General features: G+C 45.3%; 1 protein-coding gene across 5 annotated transcripts in view; it reads left to right on the top strand.

The window, feature by feature from the left end:
• Window positions 1-24307, top strand: part of KIF17 (kinesin family member 17) — a 45046-nt gene that overhangs the window by 688 nt on the left and 20051 nt on the right. For 4 of the 5 annotated variants that reach the window (XM_084651839.1, XM_084651842.1, XM_084651841.1 and 1 more), the window contains exons 2-6: window positions 9260-9406; window positions 10488-10589; window positions 15311-15500; window positions 22420-22872; window positions 24191-24291. In XM_084651839.1, coding sequence (XP_084507965.1) covers window positions 9260-9406; window positions 10488-10589; window positions 15311-15500; window positions 22420-22872; window positions 24191-24291 — 993 coding nt within the window. The remainder of the gene's footprint in view (window positions 1-9259; window positions 9407-10487; window positions 10590-15310; window positions 15501-22419; window positions 22873-24190; window positions 24292-24307) is intronic. The other variant, XM_084651840.1, reaches the window with a different exon arrangement.

Below are 24307 nucleotides of genomic sequence, written 5' to 3' on the forward strand. Positions count from 1 at the left end.
AATGGGTGACTTGGGAGATTGGCAATGGCAAGAAAGGCCTTTTCATCAATTACTGCAGAGTTTAAACTTCCTTTAGAAAATCCTACAAAGTTTTAATCTTTATGGTTATGAAGAAAACCCGCTGAATGTGACCTCATGCAGCAATGCCTCCTTGATTCATAGAGTTGAAAGCCAGAAGGGACCATTGGGGTCATCTAGTCTGACCTCCTGTATAACAAAGGCCATGAAACTTCCCCAAAATAATTTCTATAGCAGATTTTTTAGAAAAAAATTCAATCTTGATTTGAAAATTGTCATAGAATCATAGAATCGTAGAATATCAGGGTTGGAAGGGACCTCAGGAGGTCATCTAGTCCAACCCCCTGCTCAAAGCAGGACCAATCCCCAACTAAATCATCCCAGCCAGAGCTCTGTCAAGCCTGACCTTAAAAACCTCAAAGGAAGGAGATTCTACCTCCTCCCTAGGTAACGCATTCCAGTGTTTCACCACGCTCCTAGTGAAAAAGTTTTTCCTAATATCCAACCTAAACCTCCCCCACTGCAACTTGAGACCATTACTCCTTGTCCTGTCCTCTTCTACCACTGAGAATAGTCTAGAACCATCCTCTTTGGATCTACCTCTCAGTTAGTTGAAAGCAGCTATCAAATCCCCCTCATTCTTCTCTTCTGCAGACTAAACAATCCCAGTTCCCTCAGCCTCTCCTCATAAGTCATGTGTTCCAGACCCCTAATCATTTTTGTTGCCCTTCGCTAGACTCTCTCCAATTTTTCCACATCCTCCTTGTAGTGCGCGGCCCAAAACTGGACACAGTACTCCAGATGAGGCCTCACCAATGTCGAATAGAGGGGAACGATCACGTCCCTCGATCTGCTGGCTATGCCTCTACTTATACATCCCAAAATGCCATTGGCCTTCTTGGCAACAAGGGCACACTGTTGACTCATATCCAGCTTCTCGTCCACTGTCACCCCTAGGTCCTTTTCCGCAGAACTGCTGCCTAGCCATTTGGTCCCTAGTCTGTAGTGGTGCATTGGGTTCTTCCGTCCTAAGTGCAGGACCCTGCACTTATCCTTGTTGAACCTCATCAGATTTCTTTTGGCCCAATCCTCCAATTTGTCTAGGTCCCTCTGTATCCTATCCCTGCTCTCCAGCGTATCTACCACTCCTCCTAGTTTAGTATCATCTGCAAATTTGCTGAGAGCATGGTACTTTTACATGTATCAAACACCTACTAGCCAAAGGCCGATATGAAAGATGGAGCCTCTGAGCAGTGTCCAGTTACAACACCTGGGTAGAAAGTCCAATACTCTTCCCCCTTCCCAACAGTGGAAGAAGACGGGACAACCAGGACTTCAAATGATTGCAGGGAAACCACTACAATAAACCGAAGAACATTAGCATGGTATTTCTCCTCTGCTCACTCAAAGGCATCTCTGAAGCTGCCAAAGGAGGGAATGACCTCAATCAGCAGGGGGCTGGGAGGGCTTCACAGCAGGGGGCTGAGCAATTCACCAGGGCTTTGCCACATACCTCATTTACAGCTCTTCACAGCCTCTCTCCCTAACCATATTTCAGTCTCTTGTGAATTGGTATATGGTTCATATTTTTCAAACTCTCTGCTTTAGTTATTATTGCCATCACATCTGGAGAATCTTGCATTCAGTTTTTTTAAAAATCAGAAAATCCATCACCCAATGGGTGATTCGTAAAGTTATATCTATTTCATGTTTTGCTGAGATGGGAATGAAGGAAGGAAGGAAAGGTGACTCCCTCCTTTAGCCAGCTTTGCAAAGGATGACTTTGAGTGAGTAGATGAGAAATAACATTCTTATCATTATTCTAGGATTAAGACTTCCCTTTTAGCCACTTTATAATCAGTTGGAGTTCCATTTGTCTCTCCAGTCCTCAGAGTATCTTCTGACCTACAGCAAAAGTATCCTAATTTTCTATCCTATAATCAATTGGCCCTTCCTGTTTTGACCATCTGTGTTCTGTCAGCCCCTGGGGTTTGAGAGAAACCAGCGCATTTATACAGGAGTGAAATGTATTTTATTTTATTCTCTTAGTCTATGGCCTGAGCTAAGAAGCTTGTCTTTTGCCCCTACTTTTCTTCCGCTTCAGGTTTTCCATTCTTTTTATTTTTTTGGGTTTTGGATGAGCTGTAAAACCAAGTCCTTGGTTTGTAGAGATTAAAGATCCCATGGGACTTTCCAGAAGAAATTCAAAATTCCTGCTCAGGTGCTTGCGTTCCATCCACCTACAGATGGCGTAGCAATTTCTTTGCTCACCCTGCAGTTTCTCTTCTTCCCCATAAAATCACTGTTAGGCATGAAAAACCTCCTAAGCTTATCTTTACCAGTTTAGGTCAAAACTTCCCCAAGGTACAAAATATTCCAACCGTCGTCCTTGGATTGGCCGCTACCACCACCAAACTAATACTGGTTACTGGGGAAGAGCTGTTTGGACGCGTCTTTCCCCCCAAAATACTTCCCAAAACCTTGCACCCCACTTCCTGGACAAGGTTTGGTAAAAAGCCTCATCAATTTGCCTAGGTGACTACAGACCCAAACCCTTGGATCTGAGAACAATGAAAAAGCATTCAGTTTTCTTACAAGAAGACTTTTAATAAAAATAGAAGTAAATAGAAATAAAGAATCCCCCCCTGTAAAATCAGGATGGTAGATATCTTACAGGGTAATTAGATTAAAAAACATAGAGAACCCCTCTAGGCAAAACTTTAAGTTACAAAAAAGATACACAGACAGAAATAGTTATTCTATTCAGCACAATTCTTTTCTCAGCCATTTAAAGAAATCATGATCTAACACATACCTAGCTAGATTACTTACTAAAAGTTCTAAGACTCCATTCCTGGTCTATCCCCAGTAGAAACCAGCATATAGACAGACACACAGACCCTTTGTTTCTCTCCCTCTTCCCAGCTTTTGAAAGTATCTTGTCTCCTCATTGGTCATTTTGGTCAGGTGCCAGCAAGGTTACCTTTAGCTTCTTAACCCTTTACAGGTGAGAGGAGCTTTCCCCTGACCAGGAGGGATTTCAAAGGGGTTTACTCTTCCCTTTATATTTATGACACGCCCCCCAAATCTCAGCTAGGGTGAAACACTGGCTGGGATTTCTTCCTGGAGCTCTAGGAAAAACAGAGTTAATAAGACACATGCATCTCTAAATATACTACCAAGTACATAAAGACTAACAATATTTTCCACATCTCAAGGACGATTTTAACCAGTTGATTCTGGGAAACTTTCACGGGAGAGTGCATCAGCCACTTTGTTAGAAGCTCCTGAGATGTGTTGGATGTCGAAATCAAAATCTTGGAGAGCTTAACTCCACCGAAGAAGTTTTTTGTTAGTTTCCTTGATGGTGTGAAGCCACTTCAGTGCAGCATGGTCGGTTTGCAGGTGGAAATGCCGTCCCCAAACATATGGGTGTAGCTTTTCCAGAGCGTAGACAATGGCGTAACATTCTTTTTCAGTGACTGACCAGTTGCTTTCCCTCTCAGACAGTTTTTTGCTGAGAAACACTACAGGGTGGAATTCTTGATCAGGTCCTTTCTGCATTAAAACTGCTCCCACACCACGCTCGGACGCATCTGTGGTTACTAGGAACGGTTTGTCAAAGTCTGGGGCCCTTAGTACAGGGTCAGACATGAGTGTCGCTTTAAGCTTGTTAAAGGCCTTCTGACACTTTTCGGTCCACTGAACAGCATTTGGCTGTTTCTTTTTGGTTAGGTCTGTCAGTGGGGTGGCGATTTGGCTGTAGTGCGGTACAAATCGTTTGTAATAACCGGCCAAGCCTAAGAAGGATTGAACCTGTTTCTTTGACTTTGGGACAGGCCACTTTTGGATAGCATCCACTTTGGCCTGGAGGGGCTGATAGTTCCTTGACCCACCTGGTGTCCAAGGTAAGTCACTCTGTTTAGGCCTATTTGACACTTCTTAGCCTTAACAGTTAGTCCTGCCTCCCTTATGCGCTCAAGGACTTTTTGTAGATGTTCCAGGTGGTCTGCCCAGGAATCCGAAAATATGGCCACATCGTCAAGGTAGGCGACTGCATAGTCTCCTAATCCCGCTAGGAGACTATCTACAAGTCTTTGGAAAGTGGCGCGTGCATTTCGCAGCCCGAAAGGGAGTACATTAAATTCATACAGCCCAAGATGTGTGGTGAAGGCTGCCCTTTCCTTGGCAGATTCATCTAGCGGTACCTGCCAGTACCCCTTGGTTAAGTCCAAGGTAGAGATGAACTGGGCCCGTCCCAGTTTCTCTAATAGTTCATCTGTGCGTGGCATTGGATAGTTGTCTGGGCGAGTTACAGCATTTAGCTTACGGTAGTCCACGCAAAAACGTATTTCCCCATCTGGTTTGGGAACTAGAACCACTGGAAATGCCCATGCACTTTCAGAGGGGCGGATCTACACCCATCTGTAACATATCCTGGATCTCCCGTTCTATAGCAGTTTTAGCTTGAGGAGAAACTCGGTAAGGGTGGACCCTAATTGGGTGAGCATTACCTGTGTCAATGGAGTGGTATGCCCGTTCAGTCAGTCCTGGGGTGGCTGAGAACGTTGGCTCGTAGCTAGTGCACAGCTCCTTGATCTGCTGTCGCTGCATACGCCCAAGGGTCATGGAGAGGTTCACCTCTTCCACACCACCAGCACATTTCCCTTCGTAGTAGACACCTTCAGGCCACTCAGCATCGTCTCCTCCCTGGGCTGTAAACTGACAAACCTTTAATTCTCTGGAATAAAAGGGCTTTAGAGAATTAATATGGTACACCTTAGGCTTTCGGTTGGAGGTGGGGAATGCTATGAGATAATTAACAGCTCCCAGGCGCTCCTGGACCGTGAATGGCCCTTCCCACGATGCTTCCATTTTATGGGCCTGGAGCGCCTTTAAGACCATGACCTGGTCTCCTACTTTGAAGGAACGCTCTCTGGCATGTTTATCATACCAGGCTTTTTGCTCTTTTTGAGCATCCTGTAAGTTTTCTTTAGCAAGGGCTAAAGAGGTTCGGAGGGTGTTTTGTAGGTTGGTTACAAAGTCCAGAATGTTAGTTCCTGGAGAAGGTGTAAATCCCTCCCATTGCTGCTTCACCAACTGCAATGGCCCCTTAACCTCATGGCCATATACAAGTTCAAATGGGGAAAACCCTAAACTGGGGTGTGGTACAGCTCTGTAGGCAAAGAGCAACTGCTGCAACACTAGGTCCCAATCATTGGAGTGCTCATTTACAAATTTACGTATCATGGCCCCCAAAGTTCCATTAAACTTCTCCACCGTGCCATTTGTTTGATGGTGGTAAGGAGTGGCAACCAAGTGATTTACCCCATGAGCTTCCCAAAGGTTTTCCATAGTTCCTGCCAGGAAATTAGTCCCTGCATCTGTGAGGATGTCGGAGGGCCAACCTACCCTGGCAAAAATGTCTGCTAGTGCCTGGCACACACTTTTAGCCCTGGTGTTGCTTAGAGCTACTGCTTCCGGCCATCGGGTGGCAAAATCCATGAAAGTCAGTATGTACTGCTTTCCTCTGGCTGTCTTTTTCGGAAAAGGACCCAGAATATCCACAGCTACTCGCTGAAATGGAACTTCAATGATGGGGAGTGGCTGGAGAGGGGCTTTGACCTGGTCTTGGGGTTTTCCCACTCTTTGGCACACCTCACAAGACTGGACATAGGTAGAAACATCCTTGCCCATTCCCTCCAAGTGGAATGACCCCCCCAAAACGGTCTTTGGTCCTGTTCACCCCAGCATGGCCACTAGGGTGATCATGGGCTAAGCTCAAGAGCTTGGCCCGGTATTTAGTTGGAACTACCAACTGTCTCTGAGGGTGCCAGTCTTCCTGGTGTCCACCAGAAAGAGTTTCCTTGTATAAAAGTCCTCTTTCTACAACAAACCTGGATCGATTAGAAGAGCTGAGAGGCGGTGGGTTGCTCCGTGCCGCCGTCCAAGCTCTCTGGAGGCTTTCATCTGCTTCCTGTTCGGTCTGGAACTGTTCCCTTGATGCTGGAGACATCAGTCCCTCATTGGATTGTGGACCTAGGCTTGGTCCCTCTGGAAGCGATATAGGGGATGGAGCTGTTTCTGTTGACTGTGAACCGTTCTCCGCTGGTGCACTATGTTGGGATTCAGGCTCCGGCTGAGCCTCTTGTGTCGGGTTATCGGCTGCTGCCAGTTCAGGGTCGATGGGGCCCTCTGGTGTTGAGGTTGCAAGTACTGGATTCAGTGCTGACACTGGGTCTGGTGTTGGTTGTTTGGCTGGTTCCGGTTCTGGGACTGGTTCCGTCTGGGTCTCTGGGACTGGATCCACTACTGCTGTTGCAGACATTGGCCTGGGGTCCGGGTCCATCACCTCTGACCGGGTCCTGATAGAAGTTTCCGGAACAGAGCTAGGCCTCACGGCTTGTTTAGCCTGGCTGCGGGTGACCGTTCCCACCCTCTTGGCCTGCTTCACATGATTGGCCAAGTCTTCCCCCAACAGCATGGGGATGGGATAATCATCATAGACTGCAAAAGTCCACATTCCTGACCAGCCCTTGTACTGGACAGGCAACTTGGCTGTAGGCAAATTGAAAGAGTTGGACTTGAAGGGTTGAATCGTCACTTGGATCTCTGGGTTGATTAAATTGTGGTCCACTAAGGAAGCATGGATAGCTGACACTTGTGCTCCGGTGTCCCTCCACGCGGTGACCTTCTTCCCGCCCACACTCACAGTTTCCCTCTGCTCCAAGGGTATCTGGGAGGTATCTGGGCCTGTGGACCTCTGGTGTGATTCCGGTGCAATGAACTGTAATCTGTTGGGGTTCTTGGGGCAGTTGGCCTTTACATGCCCCAGCTCGTTACATTTAAAACATCGTCCAGCTGACGGGTCACTGGGGCGAGGAGGGTTGCTGGAGAACGGGGTGGTGGGACAATAAGGGGTCTGGAGGGTTCTTTGGGAGGTAGGTGGGGCTTTGGGCGGCCCCCGGTAATAGGGTGGGGTCTGGGGTTGTCCCTTCTGGTCTCCGCTCCAACTGCGACCAGTTTTCTTCTTCTCTGCCACTTCCACCCATCTGGCTCCAATCTCTCCTGTCTCGATTACAGTTTTGGGTTTCCCATCTAGGATGTATCTTTCTATTTCCTCAGGAACACCCTCTAAGAATTGTTCCATTTGCATTAGGAAGGGCAAATTTACTGGAGATTCAACACTTGCTCCTGATATCCAGGCATCCCAGTGTTTCACAATGTGGTAGGCATGTCGGGTAAATGACATGTCTGGTTTCCACCTTAGGGCTCTGAACCTCCGACGAGACTGCTCGGGTGTTATCCCCATTCTGACTCTCGCCTTGGATTTAAACAGTTCATACTTGTTCATGTGTTCTTTAGGCATTTCAGCTGCCACCTCAGCTAAGGGTCCACTGAGCTGCGGCCTCAGCTCTACCATGTATTGGTCAGTAGAGATGTTGTACCCAAGGCAGGCCCTTTCGAAGTTTTCTAAGAAGGCCTCAGTATCATCACCTGCCTTGTAGGTGGGGAACTTTCTGGGATGGGAAGTGGTACCTGGAGAAGGATTGCTAGGGTTTGTTGGTATATTCTGCTGGGCCTTTATCCTCTCCACCTCCTCCACATGTTTCCTCTCTTTTTCCTTCTCCTCCTCCACATGCTTCCTTGCCTCCATTTCCCTCTTGTGGGCAGCCTCCTTTACCTCCTTCTCCAGCCGCATGAGTTCTATCTGTCTTTCATGTTCCCTTTGTTTTTCCTCAGCCTGAAATTTGGCTAATTCCAGCTGTAGTCGAGCTGCAGATTTTGTCATTCTAACCTCTCTGTTTTTAGCTAACTTTACACCCGAGGTTTAGAAATAAACAAACAAAACTTGGCTGTAAAATTTTGCTGTGCTGGAATAGAATACCTATTCTCTGATAGTGATTGTCAGCCTACAGAAAAAGACAATTCCCTTGTCTCTGCTCTGGGCCCAAATTAAAGCAAAAAACCTCCAACTACTTGGAAACCTGCTTACCCAGCCCAAAGAAAAAGCAAATGGGTAGAACACACACCCCCTATTTACTTTTAGGAAGAAAAAAAAAACCTCTGGGTTGGAAGACTGTGAATTTCCCTGCAGGAGTTAAGTACCCTGCCTCCAGGCGAAGAAAACCTGCAATTCACAAAGATAATCCCCTTTTGTCTCTGCTTGGCCACAAAGCAGAGAAAAAACAAGCTGCTTTCAGTTTCAGCTGCTTTCTGGACTTCCTTTCCAAAGGAAAAAAAATTTCCTTTTTAAAATCTGTATTTCTAGTTCAAAAAATCTCAACTGGATCTCAAAATGATTTCAGGTTAATCCCATCGCTGCCACCATGTCAAGGTTCCTCCCCCACTCTGAACTCTAAGGTACAGATGTGGGGACCTGCATGAAAAACCTCCTAAGCTTATCTTTACCAGCTTAGGTCAAAACTTCCCCAAGGTACAAAATATTCCACCCTTCGTCCTTGGATTGGCCGCTACCACCACCAAACTAATACTGGTTACTGGGGAAGAGCTGTTTGGACGCGTCTTTCCCCCCAAAATACTTCCCAAAACCTTGCACCCCACTTCCTGGACAAGGTTTGGTAAAAAGCCTCATCAATTTGCCTAGGTGACTACAGACCCAAACCCTTAGATCTGAGAACAATGAAAAAACATTCAGTGTTTTACAAGAAGACTTTTAATAAAAAAATAGAAGTAAATAGAAATAAAGAAATCCCCCCCTGTAAAATCAGGATGGTAGATATCTTACAGGGTAATTAGATTAAAAAACATAGAGAACCCCTCTAGGCAAAACCTTAAGTTACAAAAAAGATACATAGACAGAAATAGTTATTCTATTCAGCACAATTCTTTTCTCAGCCATTTAAAGAAATCATAATCTAACACATACCTAGCTAGATTACTTACTAAAAGTTCTAAGGCTCCATTCCTGGTCTATCCCTGGCAGAAATCAGCATACAGACAGACACAGACCCTTTGTTTCTCTCCCTCCTCCCAGCTTTTGAAAGTATCTTGTCTCCTCATTGGTCATTTTGGTCAGGTGCCAGCGAGGTTACCTTTAGCTTCTTAACCCTTTACAGGTGAGAGGAGCTTTCCCCTGGCCAGGAGGGATTTCAAAGGGGTTTACCCTTCCCTTTATATTTATGACAAGGTGATAGAATAGAATCTTAGCAGCTTGATTCAAAACATGTGAAGGATGAAGATAATGGCTATTATCTTTATGTTTTTCTTGAATTTCTAGGGTGTTACTGAGGGCTACAATGGCACCATTTTTGCCTATGGCCAGACTGGCAGTGGGAAGTCATTTACCATGCAGGGCATTGTGGACCCTCCTACACAGAAAGGCATAATTCCCAGAGCATTTGAACACGTTTTTGAGAGCGTACAGGTATGTAGTGAAGTGAAATGGCTGCTGTAGCAGGGACTATGGCCCAGATCCTCAAAGGTATTTAGGTGCCTAATTCTCATTGATTTCAATGGGAGTTAGGTGCCTAAATATCTTTGAGGCTCTGGGTCGATATGTTATAAGCTATTTATTAATAGGTTTTTCTACAGTATTCACCACCATAGTATCTGAGCCCCACAACATTAATGTATTTAGCCACACAACTTTATGGCAAGGTAAGGAAGTATTATCCCCCATTTTACAGATGGGGAAACTGAGGCACAGAGCAGGGAAATGACTTCCCCAAGATCACAAAGGAAGGCTGCCGCTGAGCTGGGATAGAACTGATCTCTTGAGTTCCTCCTCAGTGCTTTAGCCACAAGACCATTCCTACTGATAATTTGTGGGTGGGAAGATAGCACAAGACCTCCTGTCAACTTGCCAAGAACTTCACATGATGAGTACATGAGCACTGAATGCAGTTCTGATTGGCTATGTATGATTCAGTAGTGGGCATATGAATAGGCCAACAGAGTCCCTGAGATTTGGGGCTTAGGTACTGATTACAGCTCTACCACATTTACTGTGTGACTTTTGGCAAATTAGTGTTTCTCTCTCGGCCTCAGTTTCCGTATCAGTAAAACTAGGATAATGCCTAAATCTTAGGAAGTTGTGAGGCTTAAGTTATTAATGTTTATAAAGTGCTATGAAGCCCTCTGCTGAAAGGTGCTAGAGAAGGGTAAGATACTTTTACTCCAAGCTGAATATTAAAAGGTCTTAACGCACATTACTTAATACAGTGGTTTATATTCATCTCGATGCTGGGTATTTACCAGTGTAAACCAGCCCACCACACTAGGTCTACACTTCTCAGTGTCTGTGTATTGTACAGCAGTATGTACAATCTGAAAGGTCCCGTATAATGTGAACTAAATAGTTAATCTGCAGACTAAGTATTTTCAAATATGTCAAGGAGGGTCAGGCACCCAACTGACACTGACAGTCAATTGGCGTTTAGGTGTCTAACTCCCTTAGGCACTTTTGAAAAACTTCCCCTAAAATCCAATCTCTTGGTTTTGTACAGTGTGCTGAAAACACCAAGTTCTTGGTGAGAGTCTCTTACCTGGAGATCTACAATGAAGACATAAGAGATTTGCTGGGAGCCGACACCAAGCAAAAGTTGGAGGTGAGGAGATCATAAAGTCATTATGGCTAAATGAGGATATGCTTGAATTTGCTCTGACTGCTGTTATCACGTGTGCCTAATAGAAATGGGAGAACCCAGCAGAAAGTTTTTGCAGAAACTGAAACATGAAGCATTTGGGATGTGACAAAAATTGTTCTTATTATGTTTAGTGAGTTTTATCTACAGTCTGGTCCCATTCCCCCAAATCTCATACTTTCCTTTGTTGTTTGAGACCCAGGTTTGAATACATTATTGTACATGAAAGTAGTGTGCTTCAAATCAATGCTGAAAGTTATCATCAATGTGTGTTTACCCTGATGAAAGGTTAGACTTAGCTGCTCTCCACAGTTGATTTCAAAGTTCCTCATTCTTGATGGTGGCTGTTAGAATATGCAACTCACGAGACCAAACTTACTTCTGTTGTTTTATGTATGTATTTGAATTTAACTGAACATGCACAAAAGAATGCCTATGACTGGTTCATAGAATCTCAGGGTTGGAAGGGAGAGCATCTAGTCCAACCCTCTGCTCAAAGCAGGACCAGTCCCCAATTTTTGCCCCAGATCCCTACGTCCCCCCCCCACCCGGCACCTTTGGTATCAATTTAAAATTAATTACAAAACCACCATGGTATCCCCTTTCCAACACACACACACAAAATCTGAGCCCAGGCTCTGGAAGGGGTGTGTGCATGCACGCATGCATTTTCCTTTTTAAAGGGGATGCTTTAGGTGGAGTCCTGGCTGGTAGCCACTGGACTTGGCCAGAGCCATGGTGGAGTGGCAGCTCCTGGTCCTGGGTTTAAAAAATCGCTCTGTAGAACTGATCTTATCATTATTTGTCATTCCACCAATTTTTGTGTGCAAACTTTACCAGCAGTGACTTTTTCTTCCATTTCATTGATAAAGATATTGACTAGCGTTGGACCAAGAACAGATCTCTGTGTGAAGCCCATGAGAAAGGCTCCAATTGCATGATGAGTCCCCATTTAGAAGAACTTGCTGAGGTCTGTCAATTAGCCAGTATGTGTAAGGGCTGCAGGACTGGACCCAAGGTCCCAGCTTTGGGCCAGGAGATGGGAATCTGCCTCAACTTACAGGGAGGCATGAAAGGAGTTAGGATGCTGAAAGTGGAAGCATGGAAAGAAGGGGTCAGGAGAGAGGATACACAAGATCATAGGGAAGGGAAGGGGAAAGATGTAATGAAAGCAGAAATGTAAGGATAAGAGGGATTGTGCAAAACCCTGAAAGTGAGGCTGAATTGTTCAACGTGGAAGGAGAGGGGAGCCAGAGATGGGATTTGGAGGGGCCTGGAAGGTTATGACTAGTTAGGGACATCGGACACCTAACTGGATGGACCATTGATCTTGTCCAATGTCATGTGGCAAGTCCTATCTGACATTGGCCAGTTCCAGATGCTTCAGAGGAAGGTGCAAGAAGTCCTCAATGGACCATTATGGAATAGCCTGCCCATAGGGGAAGTTTCTTCCTGATGCCCATAAGTTAGTATCTGGTTTATGCACTGAAGCAGGAGGGTTTCTGTCCCTTATCCATTTTTAATCTGATCTAATAGGACTGTGGATGATCTCATTATCTCTAAGAATGGCTGATCCTTTATTGACAGGATACTGCAGAGGTACAACTCCCCATTGGAATGCCTGGGAAAGGCAGAAAGTTTCAAAGATATAGTATGGTAAAATTAATACAATTAATAATTCTATTGATTGTTGTTTTACAATCAAAGAATTTGCCTTACAATAGCTTTGCAAATCTCTGCCCTTCCCATGCATTCTTGTGGGGAGCTGCATGTCTTCTCTTCTAATTTACATGCCAGCAAGATTGTCAGTATAAGGAAAACCAAGGTACTAGTGCAATCTGCTGCACAGAAATGTTGAAACAGTGACAGAACTTTAGCATGTGCCTGGCCCTACAGAGGTGAAGTCCCTGATGGGTCCCCATTTCCTCGCTCTGCAGAGAGCGTGTATGTGTTTTGAGGGTTCACTATTTTAGAAAGAGCCTCCTGAACATTCCTGCTTTTTGTTCCACATCAATAATGACATTGGTTTCCATGATGACTGCAGTTGGCACAGGCACGGCAGCACTTGGGCAGAACTGTTTCCATGGTAACTCAGTCACCACTAGCGACAGCTGCTGGCTGTAGCTGCTTCTACAGAGTAATTAAGCGAGTCAGTGTCCTGTGGAGACACAAAGTCTAGGCAGATCTTTTGCCCCCTGCAGCCCTACATGTTCCTCTTCTGCAATCCCATTAGTATTATTAATTGTATTTGTTTGCTTTTAATGTCGGTGACTCCTGGCCATCCCTGCACACTAGGGACTCACAGTCACTTGCCATTAAATAAAGCCCTGCAGAGAACGGGCCTCACTGAGCTCTGCTAAGAAGACATCACACTCAGTTGAAGCGAGTGAAATGTCCTTTTTCCACCCTAGTGGCTAAGTACTGCTTCCTCTCATGTAAGGCAGTGCCATTCCTTCAGTTGATCGGAGATGGACATTGGAGAAGTCTTCGCCAGGGACTAAGCCTCCACAGCACTCCTAACTTGAACCATCCCGGTCACCTGCTTATCATATGTCTCAGTTAAAAGCTATAGTATAGATTGACCTAACCCTGATCCTGTAACTGGATTAACCCGGGGCAGCCCAAGGCTTTAGCTTGGTTAGGGAACATGACTAAGGTCCTATCTGCACTACAACTTTTAACTCTCTCATAACCTGATTCTGTTCTATTCTAGATAGGTTCTTGTAGTGCATTTATCACAGTAGTGTCAGAGTGCTTTCCAGCAGTGCATTAACATCTGTCACATGTTTGAAATCACATCAGGACAACCATGTTGTAGCTTGGTCCCCCTGACTGAGTTATTTTGTGGTGTGGATAGGGTCCTAGTTGTCAACACAAATGATGTTGGCCATAACTGTTTGCAAATGATTTCAAATACATTTTAAAGTCCCAATGAGGATGGAGCCTAAGTGGTGTTTGTGATCCTGGTGGGCTATCCTGATCACTTTTTCCTGTGATGGTTTTGATGGATCACTCAAGGCTATAAAAGAAAAACCATGTACTTTATTAACATCTTTTATTAAAAGTCCCCTCTGTGGGAATTTGAATTACTGGGAGGAGTCTATTAGAGATTTAATGTGTGGTGATATCTTTCTCCAGAACAGGACTTTGGAGTCACCAAAGAAAAAACTGACTCCGAGATTTTATACTTGTCCTGAACATGATGGGCAGGACTTTGAGAGTTTAGCCAGTACCATGGAGATGCCCATGTGGTGCAGAGGGGATCAGTAAAGCACCTAATATCAGTATCCCTCACTACTGCGGCTCAGGGCTTGTCTACACTACCACTTACGTCAATGCAAGTTATGTCGCTTAGGGGTGTGAACCCCCTTCTCCCCCCTGAGCAACGTAAGTTACATTGACTTAAATTTGTATGTACACTGCGCTATGTCACCGTGAGACGCTCTCCCACCGACATAGCTTCTGCCTCTCGTTGAGATGGAGTAATTACGTCGATGGGAAAGTACTCTCCTGTCAACATAATGCATCTTTACCAGATGTGCTACATCGCACCGCTGCAGCACGGTAGTGAAGACAAACCCTCAATGTAGTAAACTCCCTATAACCAGAGACACATGAGCGATTAGCTAGGTCAGATGAAAAACTTTACATATCTTTTTAATGTTTGAAGGTGAAGACGCAGCTATGGGGCGGCTCAGAGTAGGGGAGCTGGGCACCATGTGACACTGGAGATGCCTGAGCTAAGCAATAAACTCTTGACTTTAGTTTCAGTTGTATATAGAACCATGAAATGTTTTTGTACTTTTATTCATACTTCAGAAATAATTTGTTTCCTAGTTACAAACAAATACAGCTGCCTGTTGCATTACAGCTGTGTAGTGGGGTGGGCCAAAGCCTGAGAACAGCCCAACTTGATGATCACTTTAGATAAGCTATTACCAGCAGGACAGTGGGGTGGGAGGGGGTATTGTTTCATGGTCTCTGTGTGTATATAATGTCTACTGCAGTTTCCACGGTATGCATCCGATGAAGTGAGCTGTAGCTCACGAAAGCTCATGCTCAAACAAATTGGTTAGTCTCTAAGGTGCCACAAGTACTCCTTTTCTTTTTGCAAAGACAGACTAACACGGCTGTTACTCTGAAACCTGAGAATAGCTGAGCACCTACTGAGCATGGTGCACCTGTGGCTCCCCTCCAAGTTGATGGGAGATGTGGGTGCTCAGCAGGTGCACAGCACCCCTCAGGAGTTGCTTCAGTGTGCTGTTCTGTAGCTGGCAATGAGATTTTTGCTGTAGTGTCCCATTATGCACATAACTGCCTTTTCTTCCTTTCACATGCAAAGCACATGCAGCCCTCGGGGTCCTGGAAAGTTTCCAGAGTGGTCTGTGGTGTTTCAGAGTCTAGTGGTCCTGCTGTAACCTGTGTTCATGGATTCATAGATTTTAAGGCCAGAAAGATTGGGCAGGAATGGTGACCCTTTGTTTGCCAGAAGCTGGGAATGAGCGACAGGAGATGGATCACTTGATGATTACCTGTTCTGTTCATTCCCTCTCGGCACCTGGCACTGGCCACTGTTGAAAGACAGGATACAGGGCTAGATGGACCTTTGGTCTGACCCAGTAGGGCCGTTCTTATGTTCTTAAGGGAACATTCTGATCATTGTGTTGTGCTCTTCCTGCTTGCAGCTGAAGGAGCACTCAGAGAAAGGGGTGTATGTGAAAGGACTCTCGCTGCACACCGTGCACAGCGTGGCCCAGTGTGAGCGCATCATGGAGACGGGTTGGAGAAACCGAGCGGTGGGCTACACCCTGATGAACAAGGATTCTTCCCGCTCCCACTCCATCTTCACCATCAACATGGAGATCTATGCTGTAGGTAGGTGCCAGATTCCTGGGTCAGGCCTTTGGGAGACTGAGCATAGAACCAGCCTGTGCAATCTGGTGGATAATCCCAGAATAAAAACTGGCTCTTGAATACAGCTGAGCAAATAATAGATTTTCTATTCTATTGCTGAACTACAATATCGGTGGGGAAAACATTGGTTTGTTTCTAAAGGAAACTGAATGTTTTTTGGTTTTTCTCGCCAAAACAAAAACTGAAAACATTCCAGGTGGGTCCAAATGTTTTGAAAGTCTGTTCAAATGGACGTTTTCAAAACATTTTGATTTGATTTTCTCTAAGATATTTTGACATTTTCAAAAATTTTGTTGTCTGTTTTTTTCCAGCCAAAGCTATTTGTTAAATTGGACCAAAATTTGCAAACGGTTTCAGAGCCCTTGAAAAATACATTTTCCGGTGAATCTACAGATCTACTATTTGCTGAAAATATTTTGCCCAGTTCTGGTCTTGAATGATTTTAGGTCTAGAGTGAGAGCTGTGCCTGGGCACCAGCATTCACGGCAGTGCAGCGTGACTGAGTATTTTTTAAACGTCTTTTCCCTTGCTCACCCATGGGGTGAGGGGGACAAGTGTCCTACACATTGTTTGGGAGCGTATTTCCCTCTGTTTTTCTTTGTCTTCTAAAATCCTTATTTGATGCTGTTGAAAGGTGCCAGGCTGACAGCTCTGGTGCCTGAAGGCCACACTTGCACTTGAAATTCATAGATTGTAAGACTGGAAGGAACCATTATTATCATAGAATCAGAATCATAGAAATGTAGGGTTGGACAGGACCTCGAGAGGTCATCAAGTCCAGCTCCCTGTCCTGAGGCAAGACCAAAAAAGACCATTCTTCTTGTCCTGCCTTTACTGGACATGGAGGAGAAGTTACTTACCTTTCTGTGACTTGAGTTCTTTGAGATGGTTTGTCCTTATGGGTACTCCACTGCTGTATTCCTGTACACCTCTAACTAGTCTGACCTGCTGCTTAACAGAGGCCAGAGAACTTCATCCAGTGATTCCTGCATTGAACCTACTAAATTTTGATTGAACTACAGCATATATTTTAGACAGGTATCTAATCTCAGTTAAAGATCCCAGGGAAAGAGAATCTCTAGGTAATCTAGTCCAGTGGTGAATTACTTTCACTGTCCACAAAATGTGCATTTTATTTACAGTTTGGATTTTCACGATTTCAGCTTCTAGCCACTGGACTTTCTTTACTCAATAAAGTATGGCTAGCAACAGGGCAAGTTGCCCCCAGATATCACCATGCCAGTGTGTCTGAACCTGGACTTGGAAGGGTCACCTCTAGGAGTGAGAGTGGAGTTCAGTCTCCCATGCTCCATTCAGTCCTTGGCCTCTGCTGAGAGTGCTAAAAGTCTGGCTTTATTTCATTTATCTGTTCTCCATTCATGGGAAACTTGCACAGTGTCTTCCAACTGTAATCACAGATGCTGCTGATAGTCCCTCACTTCCATGAATAGAGAATTTACTCACCAAACATTTACTAAAAATGGGGGAATGAGGAGTGACCCTCAGAATAACCCAATTAGCTGATAACATGGGTGTTAATCGTGCTTTGATTTGCTGAACTAGGTCCTGCTTCACCAGCTTCTATAATGTGGGACCCTCAAATCCTGATGTTAGCCTAAGAATCAAAAGTAAAATGCTTACACTCCTCTTGTGTTCCAGGTAGGGCTTGGGTTTCACTCTAAATTGGAATTATTTATCTTGTTTAGAGGCTTTCAAAAAGTAGCACCTCTGTTTTTGTAGCCCAAATGAGCAGGGTGAGAATGGCTGTCATTTCATTAACTTATTGGGGAAGCCCCATGCGTTCCATGACAAGCTGGGCCTAAATTCTGTTTCAGTGTCTCTGGATTTTGCAGTGCTGTAGTGCAGCAGACTGGAAATTCTGCATCAGTTTCATTGACATTTGAGATTGGATGTTTTTACTGGCTTTAACATGACAGTCATATTCCAAACAGTACAGTGGCCTCTGCTATTTATTTTGAAATTAAATTAAATTTGTTTTACACTTTGCTCATGTTTTCAGTTTTTATGCCTCAAGATTTGTTATTTACAATCCAGAGCTGCATAGTAGAAGACGGAGGAGGTGGCGGGGGGGGTGAAACATGATGTTTTGGCAGCTCAATATTGGAGAGTCTGAGTTTGGGAGCAAGTTTGGGATTGTAGAATAAGCACATTAGCTGGATGTTTCTACTAAAATGACCATCAGTCAAATAGTTAACAAAGTTGACATTTTAACTGTCATCTTCAGGTTTCAGATTGGACACCCCGTTAAGATGAATGGGGAAGATCAAGCTATCTGCAGTCTTGGGAAGAAACACAGCATCACTTACTTACAGTTCATATTTTTAAGATTCCCTTCACAACCATGAGGTCTACAAAGACTTTTTAATGCACATTTAGATTCCAGAGTGCAAATATGCAGCAAATAGTAGATTCAGTGGCAAATTCTGTGGCTGCAGATTTATGAAATACACAGGTCCCTTCCCATTGGTCCTCTCTGAGCATTCAGAGGAACAGGTGTTTTCCCCCTTGATTTTGTAGGAGGAAAGAAGTTTTAGACTTGTCTCATGCTTCTGCTGCCAGAATTAGTTGATGGACTAGAAGAGAATTAGACAGTTGCAGCCTGACTTTCCAACCTGCTTGCAGGCATTTTAGCAAGCGTCTGGGGACTTATTACACCATGGAAACTAACCCAGTAGTTGTATTGATTGAAACAAACAAGCTCCTTGGGTACAATTACTGGCAGGAGCCAAAACAACTACTTAAATTTTAATTGCCAGTTGCTACTTACCTAAGCTGGAAAACCCCCACTCTTCAGAGTGTCCATTTGCCCCAGGGCTCAGAAAGGACAGTAAGAAGGGGTGGTACTATATTCAAACTCCACCCATTTTCTCCATCCACAATCCCTGAGCTGCCAGATGTTTCTGCTAGAATGATCAGTGATTAAATAGCTAGCAGTGCTTTGTCATAATCATTAGGGTTCAGTGTCAACACCCCATTGTGATGAATAGGCAGTTAACTTGGAGTTATTGTTTCTGTCTATCTCGCTGAGAACTCAGCTTTCACAGAGTGCATCAGTTTATGCTTCGTTGACATTTGGAAGGTTTTCTTCACAACCATAATGGCTAGAAAAAGTTTAGATTTTGCAGATATTGATGGGGCCATCAGAATAGTGCTCACCCTGTCGAACCCTTGATACACTCCATTGTCAGCCTCATGCTGTTCTAGAGGCTTGTGGCCAGTTTTACTCGTAAACCTGGGTTTGTGATGGCTGGGAATAGCAGGGAATGGGATGTTTGAAATGAAGAATGATCCAACACTTAGAGTGGTTCCTGGCACATGGGAGACCTGGATTCAATTGTCAGCTCCATCACAGACTCTGTATGTGACCTTTGACAGGTCACTTAGTCTCTCTGGGCCACAGTTCCCCATCTCTACAGTGGGGATACTAGCCCTGCTCAGCTTCATGGGTGTGAAGATGAATCCATGAAAGATCGTGAGGTGCTGAGATATTGTGATAATGGGGGCCACATTGTCTACCATAGGTAGAGTTTGCAAAGTCTGACTTTGTAGCCTACTTTTTATTCACTGGAGAATCACTTTCCTTTTATTTTATTTTCCTTAGTTCACTGAATGAGCATTTGCTACTTGTCTAGCACCTCAGATGCTGACTGGTAGACTGGGGCTTAGGGAGGGACTAGGTCAGTTGTTTTCCACCTAGTGAGCCACTTGAAAAAGGGACAAATGCATACCTTTAAAAACACCTTCCTTCTGGCTCAGAGTGCTCTGTATACCCCCGAGAGTGGGGTAATTTATGAAGGTGCTGAGAGAATGAGAGTCAAATGGTTCAATGCACCCCTAATGAATCAGAGCACCTTGGAGTTTTGGGGTGAAATTGTGGCTCCACGGAAGTCCTTGGGGCCAGGTTTTCACCCTGACATTTATCCTTCAGTCCTTAGTTAGCAGGGGTGGGCAGCATGCCTGCTCCCTGGATGGGGAAGGAGCAGCTCACATTGGAGAGAAATCCCCCTGGCCAGACTGGCAGCAAAGCCAGGAACTGCTTGCCGTTTTTCTCAGTCATGAGGATAGTCCTAGAGTTTAAGGCCAGAAAGGATCACCAGATCATCTCCTCTGAACTGTATATCACAGGCCCTCAACACCACTTGGCACCAGCACACTAAACCCATCAACTGAAATTAGACCAAATTATTACAGCCACAGGAGACTGGCCTGTACTGTGCCACAGGCAGAGATTAGTAGGCACTGAGCTACACCAGTGCCTGAAGCCCTGCAATGGCAGGGAAATGATTAAGTGAGATATACCCAGATAATGCTGGCAAATGACCCGCACCCACATAATGCAAAGGAACACCTAGGTTACTGCCAGTCTCACCCAGGGGGAAATTCCCTCCCAACCCCACATATGGTGATCAGTTAGACCCTGAGCAGGTGACGAAAACTGGCCGGCCATGCACCTGAGAGAGAATGCTCGGTGCCACCTCAGAGCCTGGCCCACCCTGTCCACTGTCCCACCTCTAGCCATGGACATTTCTGAAGCTTTAGAGGAAGGAGACCCCCGTCAAAAAAAACCCAGAATACATGGACGTGGGGGGAATTCCTTCCTGAGCCCATAACACTTAGCATTATCGTGGGGTGAAGGGCAGGAAGGAAATGTTACAGAGGGGAGCGTCTCTTCCTGGTCCCTGGTAAACAAGCTCATCTCTTGGCTTTCTCATGCAGTGGTACTCAGGGGGAGAGCTGTAAATTGGTTGCTTCAGAGGCAAAGGGGCAGAATCCTTTTAGGAAGGTCAGGCTCCTCACCCAGGCTCAGGGGGCTGAGCTGAATCCCAATCTGGGGAGTTTTCTTGTTTTCTGCTTCTATTCCCAATTGTCCATTGAGGAAGAGCAGACATTGACAGTGCCCATCTCTCCTCCTGCTGAGTCATTTCACCAGCTTCTAGGCAGTAAGACCTGAACCTTGGAGAGTGTTTGCAGCCCCTCTTGGGATGCCAGGAACCCACATGGTGACGTCTTGATAGGGTTTATTTCCCTGGTGAGGGGAAACAAACTTATATCTGTGCACCACAGGCAGCCCTATGAGCATCACCATACACTGAGGTAGCTTTGATTCAGGCCTAGAGAGAAGCCGTAGGCTGGAAATTGAACTAAATATCGCTTCCAGGCTTCCTGAATCCCCCAAGCCTTTCACTGTAGTCCAATGTCAAGGTTCCTTCCCCACTCTGAACGCTAGGGTACAGATGTGGGGACCTGCATGAAAAAGCTCCTAAGCTTCTCTTTTCCAGCTTAGGTCAAAACTTCCCCAAGGTACAAAATATTCCACCCTTTGTCCTTGGATTGGCCGCTACCACCACCAAACAAATACTGGTTACTGGGGAAGAGCTGTTTGGACACGTCTTTCCCCCCAAATTACTTCCCAAAACCTTGCACCCCACTTTCTGGACAAGGTTTGGTAAAAAGCCTCACCAATTTGCCTAGGTGACTACAGACCCAGACCCTTGGATCTTAAGAACAATGAACAATCCTCCCAACACTTGCACCCCCCCTTTCCAGGAAAATGTTGGATAAAAAGCCTCACCAATTTGCATAGGTGACCACAGACCCAAACCCTTGGATCTGAGAACAATGAAAAAGCATTCAGTTTTCTTACAAGAAGACTTTTAATAGAAATAGAAGTAAACAGAAATAAAGAAATCCCCCCTGTAAAATCAGGATGGTAGATACCTTACAGGGTAATTAGATTCAAAACATAGAGAACCCCTCTAGGCAAAACCTTAAGTTACAAAAAAGATACACAGACAGAAATAGTTATTCTATTCAGCACAATTCTTTTCTCAGCCATTTAAAGAAATCATAATCTAACACATACCTAGCTAGATTACTTACTAAAGGTTCTAAGACTCCATTCCTGGTCTATCCCCGGCAGAAACCAGCATATAGACAGACACACAGACCCTTTGTTTCTCTCCCTCCTCCCAGCTTTTGAAAGTATCTTGTCTCCTCATTGGTCATTTTGGTCAGGTGCCAGCGAGGTTACCTTTAGCTTCTTAACCCTTTACAGGTGAGAGGAGCTTTCCCCTGGCCAGGAGGGATTTCAAAGGGGTTTACCCTTCCCTTTATATTTATGACATGAGGGGAAACAAACTTGTATCTGTGCACCACAGGCAGCCCTATGAGCATCACCATACACTGAGGTAGCTTTGATTCAGGCCTAGAGAGAAGCCGTAGGCTAGAAATTGAACTAAATATCGCTTCCAGGCTTCCTGAATCCCCCAAGCCTTTCACTGTAGTCCAATTGAACTGATCCTCCTCTCTGGCCATTCACATCCTCTGCTGCTTGTACTGCCACATGTTTCTTCCGGCCTTGCTGAATTCCTACCCCATGGACTCTTGACTCTCATTTCCATTCTCCCATATCTCCACCCCTTTCATTTCTCTCTCTCTGTCTGGCAGTTATAATTTAACTCCATGAAACATCATGCAGGACATAGTTTGTATGAAATAACCTATACAAGGTAAGGGTCTGATCCTGCAAGGTGCTGAGTACCCTCATCTTCCCCTGAAGCCTATGGGAGTTGAGAGTGCTCATGGGATCTGAACCTAAATCAGCTCAAGAAGTTTTGCTGGGTATTCTGGGAACCAAGGCCCTGATTCAGCAAAATAGGTAAGCACATGATTTCAATGGGACTTACGCCTGTGTTTGAAGTTATGAATGTGTATATGTGCTCTGCTGAATTGGGGCCTATGTACATACAAAGTCTGTGGCTCAAATTGAAATGCGATGCCTAAGGGCAAGAGGCCTGGTCCTTGTCCGGTGAAGTTGCTTCTTCTTAAAAGAACCCGATCTCACATTGTTTTCTTGCAGATGAGAGAGGGCAGGAGCACCTGAGGGCTGCAAAACTCAACCTGGTGGATCTGGCTGGAAGCGAGAGGCAGTCCAAAACTGGAGCCACAGGGGAGCGTCTCAAAGAGGCCACCAAAATTAACCTCTCTCTCTCAGCTCTGGGCAATGTCATCTCAGCCCTGGTAGATGGCAGGTGCAAACACATCCCCTATCGAGACTCAAAGCTGACCCGGTTGCTGCAGGACTCCCTCGGGGGAAACACCAAGACCCTCATGGTGGCCTGCCTGTCTCCTGCTGATAACAACTACGATGAGAGCCTCAGCACTTTGCGCTACGCCAACCGGGCAAAGAACATCAAGAACAAGCCCCGTATCAATGAGGATCCCAAAGATGCCCTGCTGAGGGAGTATCAGGACGAGATCAGGAAGCTGAAGGCCGTTTTGGCTGAACAGATGAACACAAATAACTTGTCAGGTATGATGCCCTTGAACTGCTCCAGAGTTGCTTTATCACTGGCCAGAAAATTACACCTTAAATATACATAGTGCATATTGGCACTTCTCCCCAACCTCCCTCCTACCTATTGGGGAAGGCTCTCTTCAGCCCAACACCAGCAGTTTTGGCCTTCAAGTTAGGTGGGAGGGTAAGGGTTAGGATGGGAGCAGTCTGTTTTCAGATGCGGGGAGACTTTAGGGAGGGGAGTAGCCTCTATTACCCATCCTCCATACTCCTGGATAGCAGCAGCCTATCATGTAGGGGCTAAGACTCTATGGCATTCCCTAGCCAGAAGCAGCCTTCAAGAGAGCAGGCAATCTCCATGCCCCCTTTGCCTCCCTACTGTTGATCCTCCCCCAGGGCCTGAGGTTATGTTAGATGGCCACATTAAGTGGCCTCATTTCCTTTGCTATCACATGGGTACTCCTGCCTTTTCTTTTTGAGGATAAGTAAGAGAAAGAAGCTGCATAGGGGCTATGAAGCTTGAGAACCACAAGTTCACAAGATCACTGCTCCATTCAACCAGACATCTTGCCTACATCCCTGTAGCTTTAGGTTGGGGTTAAGAGGCAGCGTTCTCCAGCAGTTAGAGCAGAGGACTAGGCATCAGGACTCTTAGGTTCTGTTCTCAGCTCTGATGCTAATTCTCTATCTGACCTAGGGCAAGCTGCATAACATGTGTGTCTCAATATCCCCATCTGTAAAATGGGGGTGAGAATGATCCACCTCCCTGAGTGAATAGCTAGATGAAAACCAGGGACAGGAAGACTCTAATTAGCACTGTATTCCAAACATCTCTCACTCTTGCATTTACTGGCATAGCCCTTTCACATCACTGCATACCTGTACTGCTTTCAGAAATGTGATCCAGTGTCCAGGGAACGATGCCTTTCTGTGTTGAAGGGTTTAGAGTGGCCTATGTTGTAAACTATTTCCCACTGCTAGTCTGGCCATAGGCAAAGATCATACCATTGTAGCCCTCAATTACATCCTGGAAAATAATAGCAAGAACCTATCTAGACTAGACTAGACTAGAATTATCTTCAGCCTTTTACATACCTGGAACCAAGCTGTTTAAAACTCTGTCCTTCCACCCAGCAATGACCGTCTCTCAGGTGCGGCCCCAGCACAGAGCATTCTCTATCAGCATGCACTGTATCATATTAGCACAATTTAAAGTAATGTCTAGGCTGACCCATTCCTTATCATCTGTTAGCCTCTTTCTGTTGGTTAGTTGCCAAATGATCTGTGGACAATCCTCTGTTGTATGTGTGAGTAATATTTCTCCTTTCCTTAGCAGGTCTGTTACCTGCTGAGACTGCTCACCTGGAAGTGAAGCCAGCTCTCCTACCTGAACCCCAGCCAGATGTCGAGGCAGAGAAGCAGCTGATCAGAGAAGTAAGCCAGGGAGCGT

The sequence above is a fragment of the Lepidochelys olivacea genome (genome assembly GCF_965140295.1).
Source record: "Lepidochelys olivacea isolate rLepOli2 genome assembly, chromosome: 18".
Lineage (NCBI taxonomy): Eukaryota > Metazoa > Chordata > Testudines > Cheloniidae > Lepidochelys > Lepidochelys olivacea.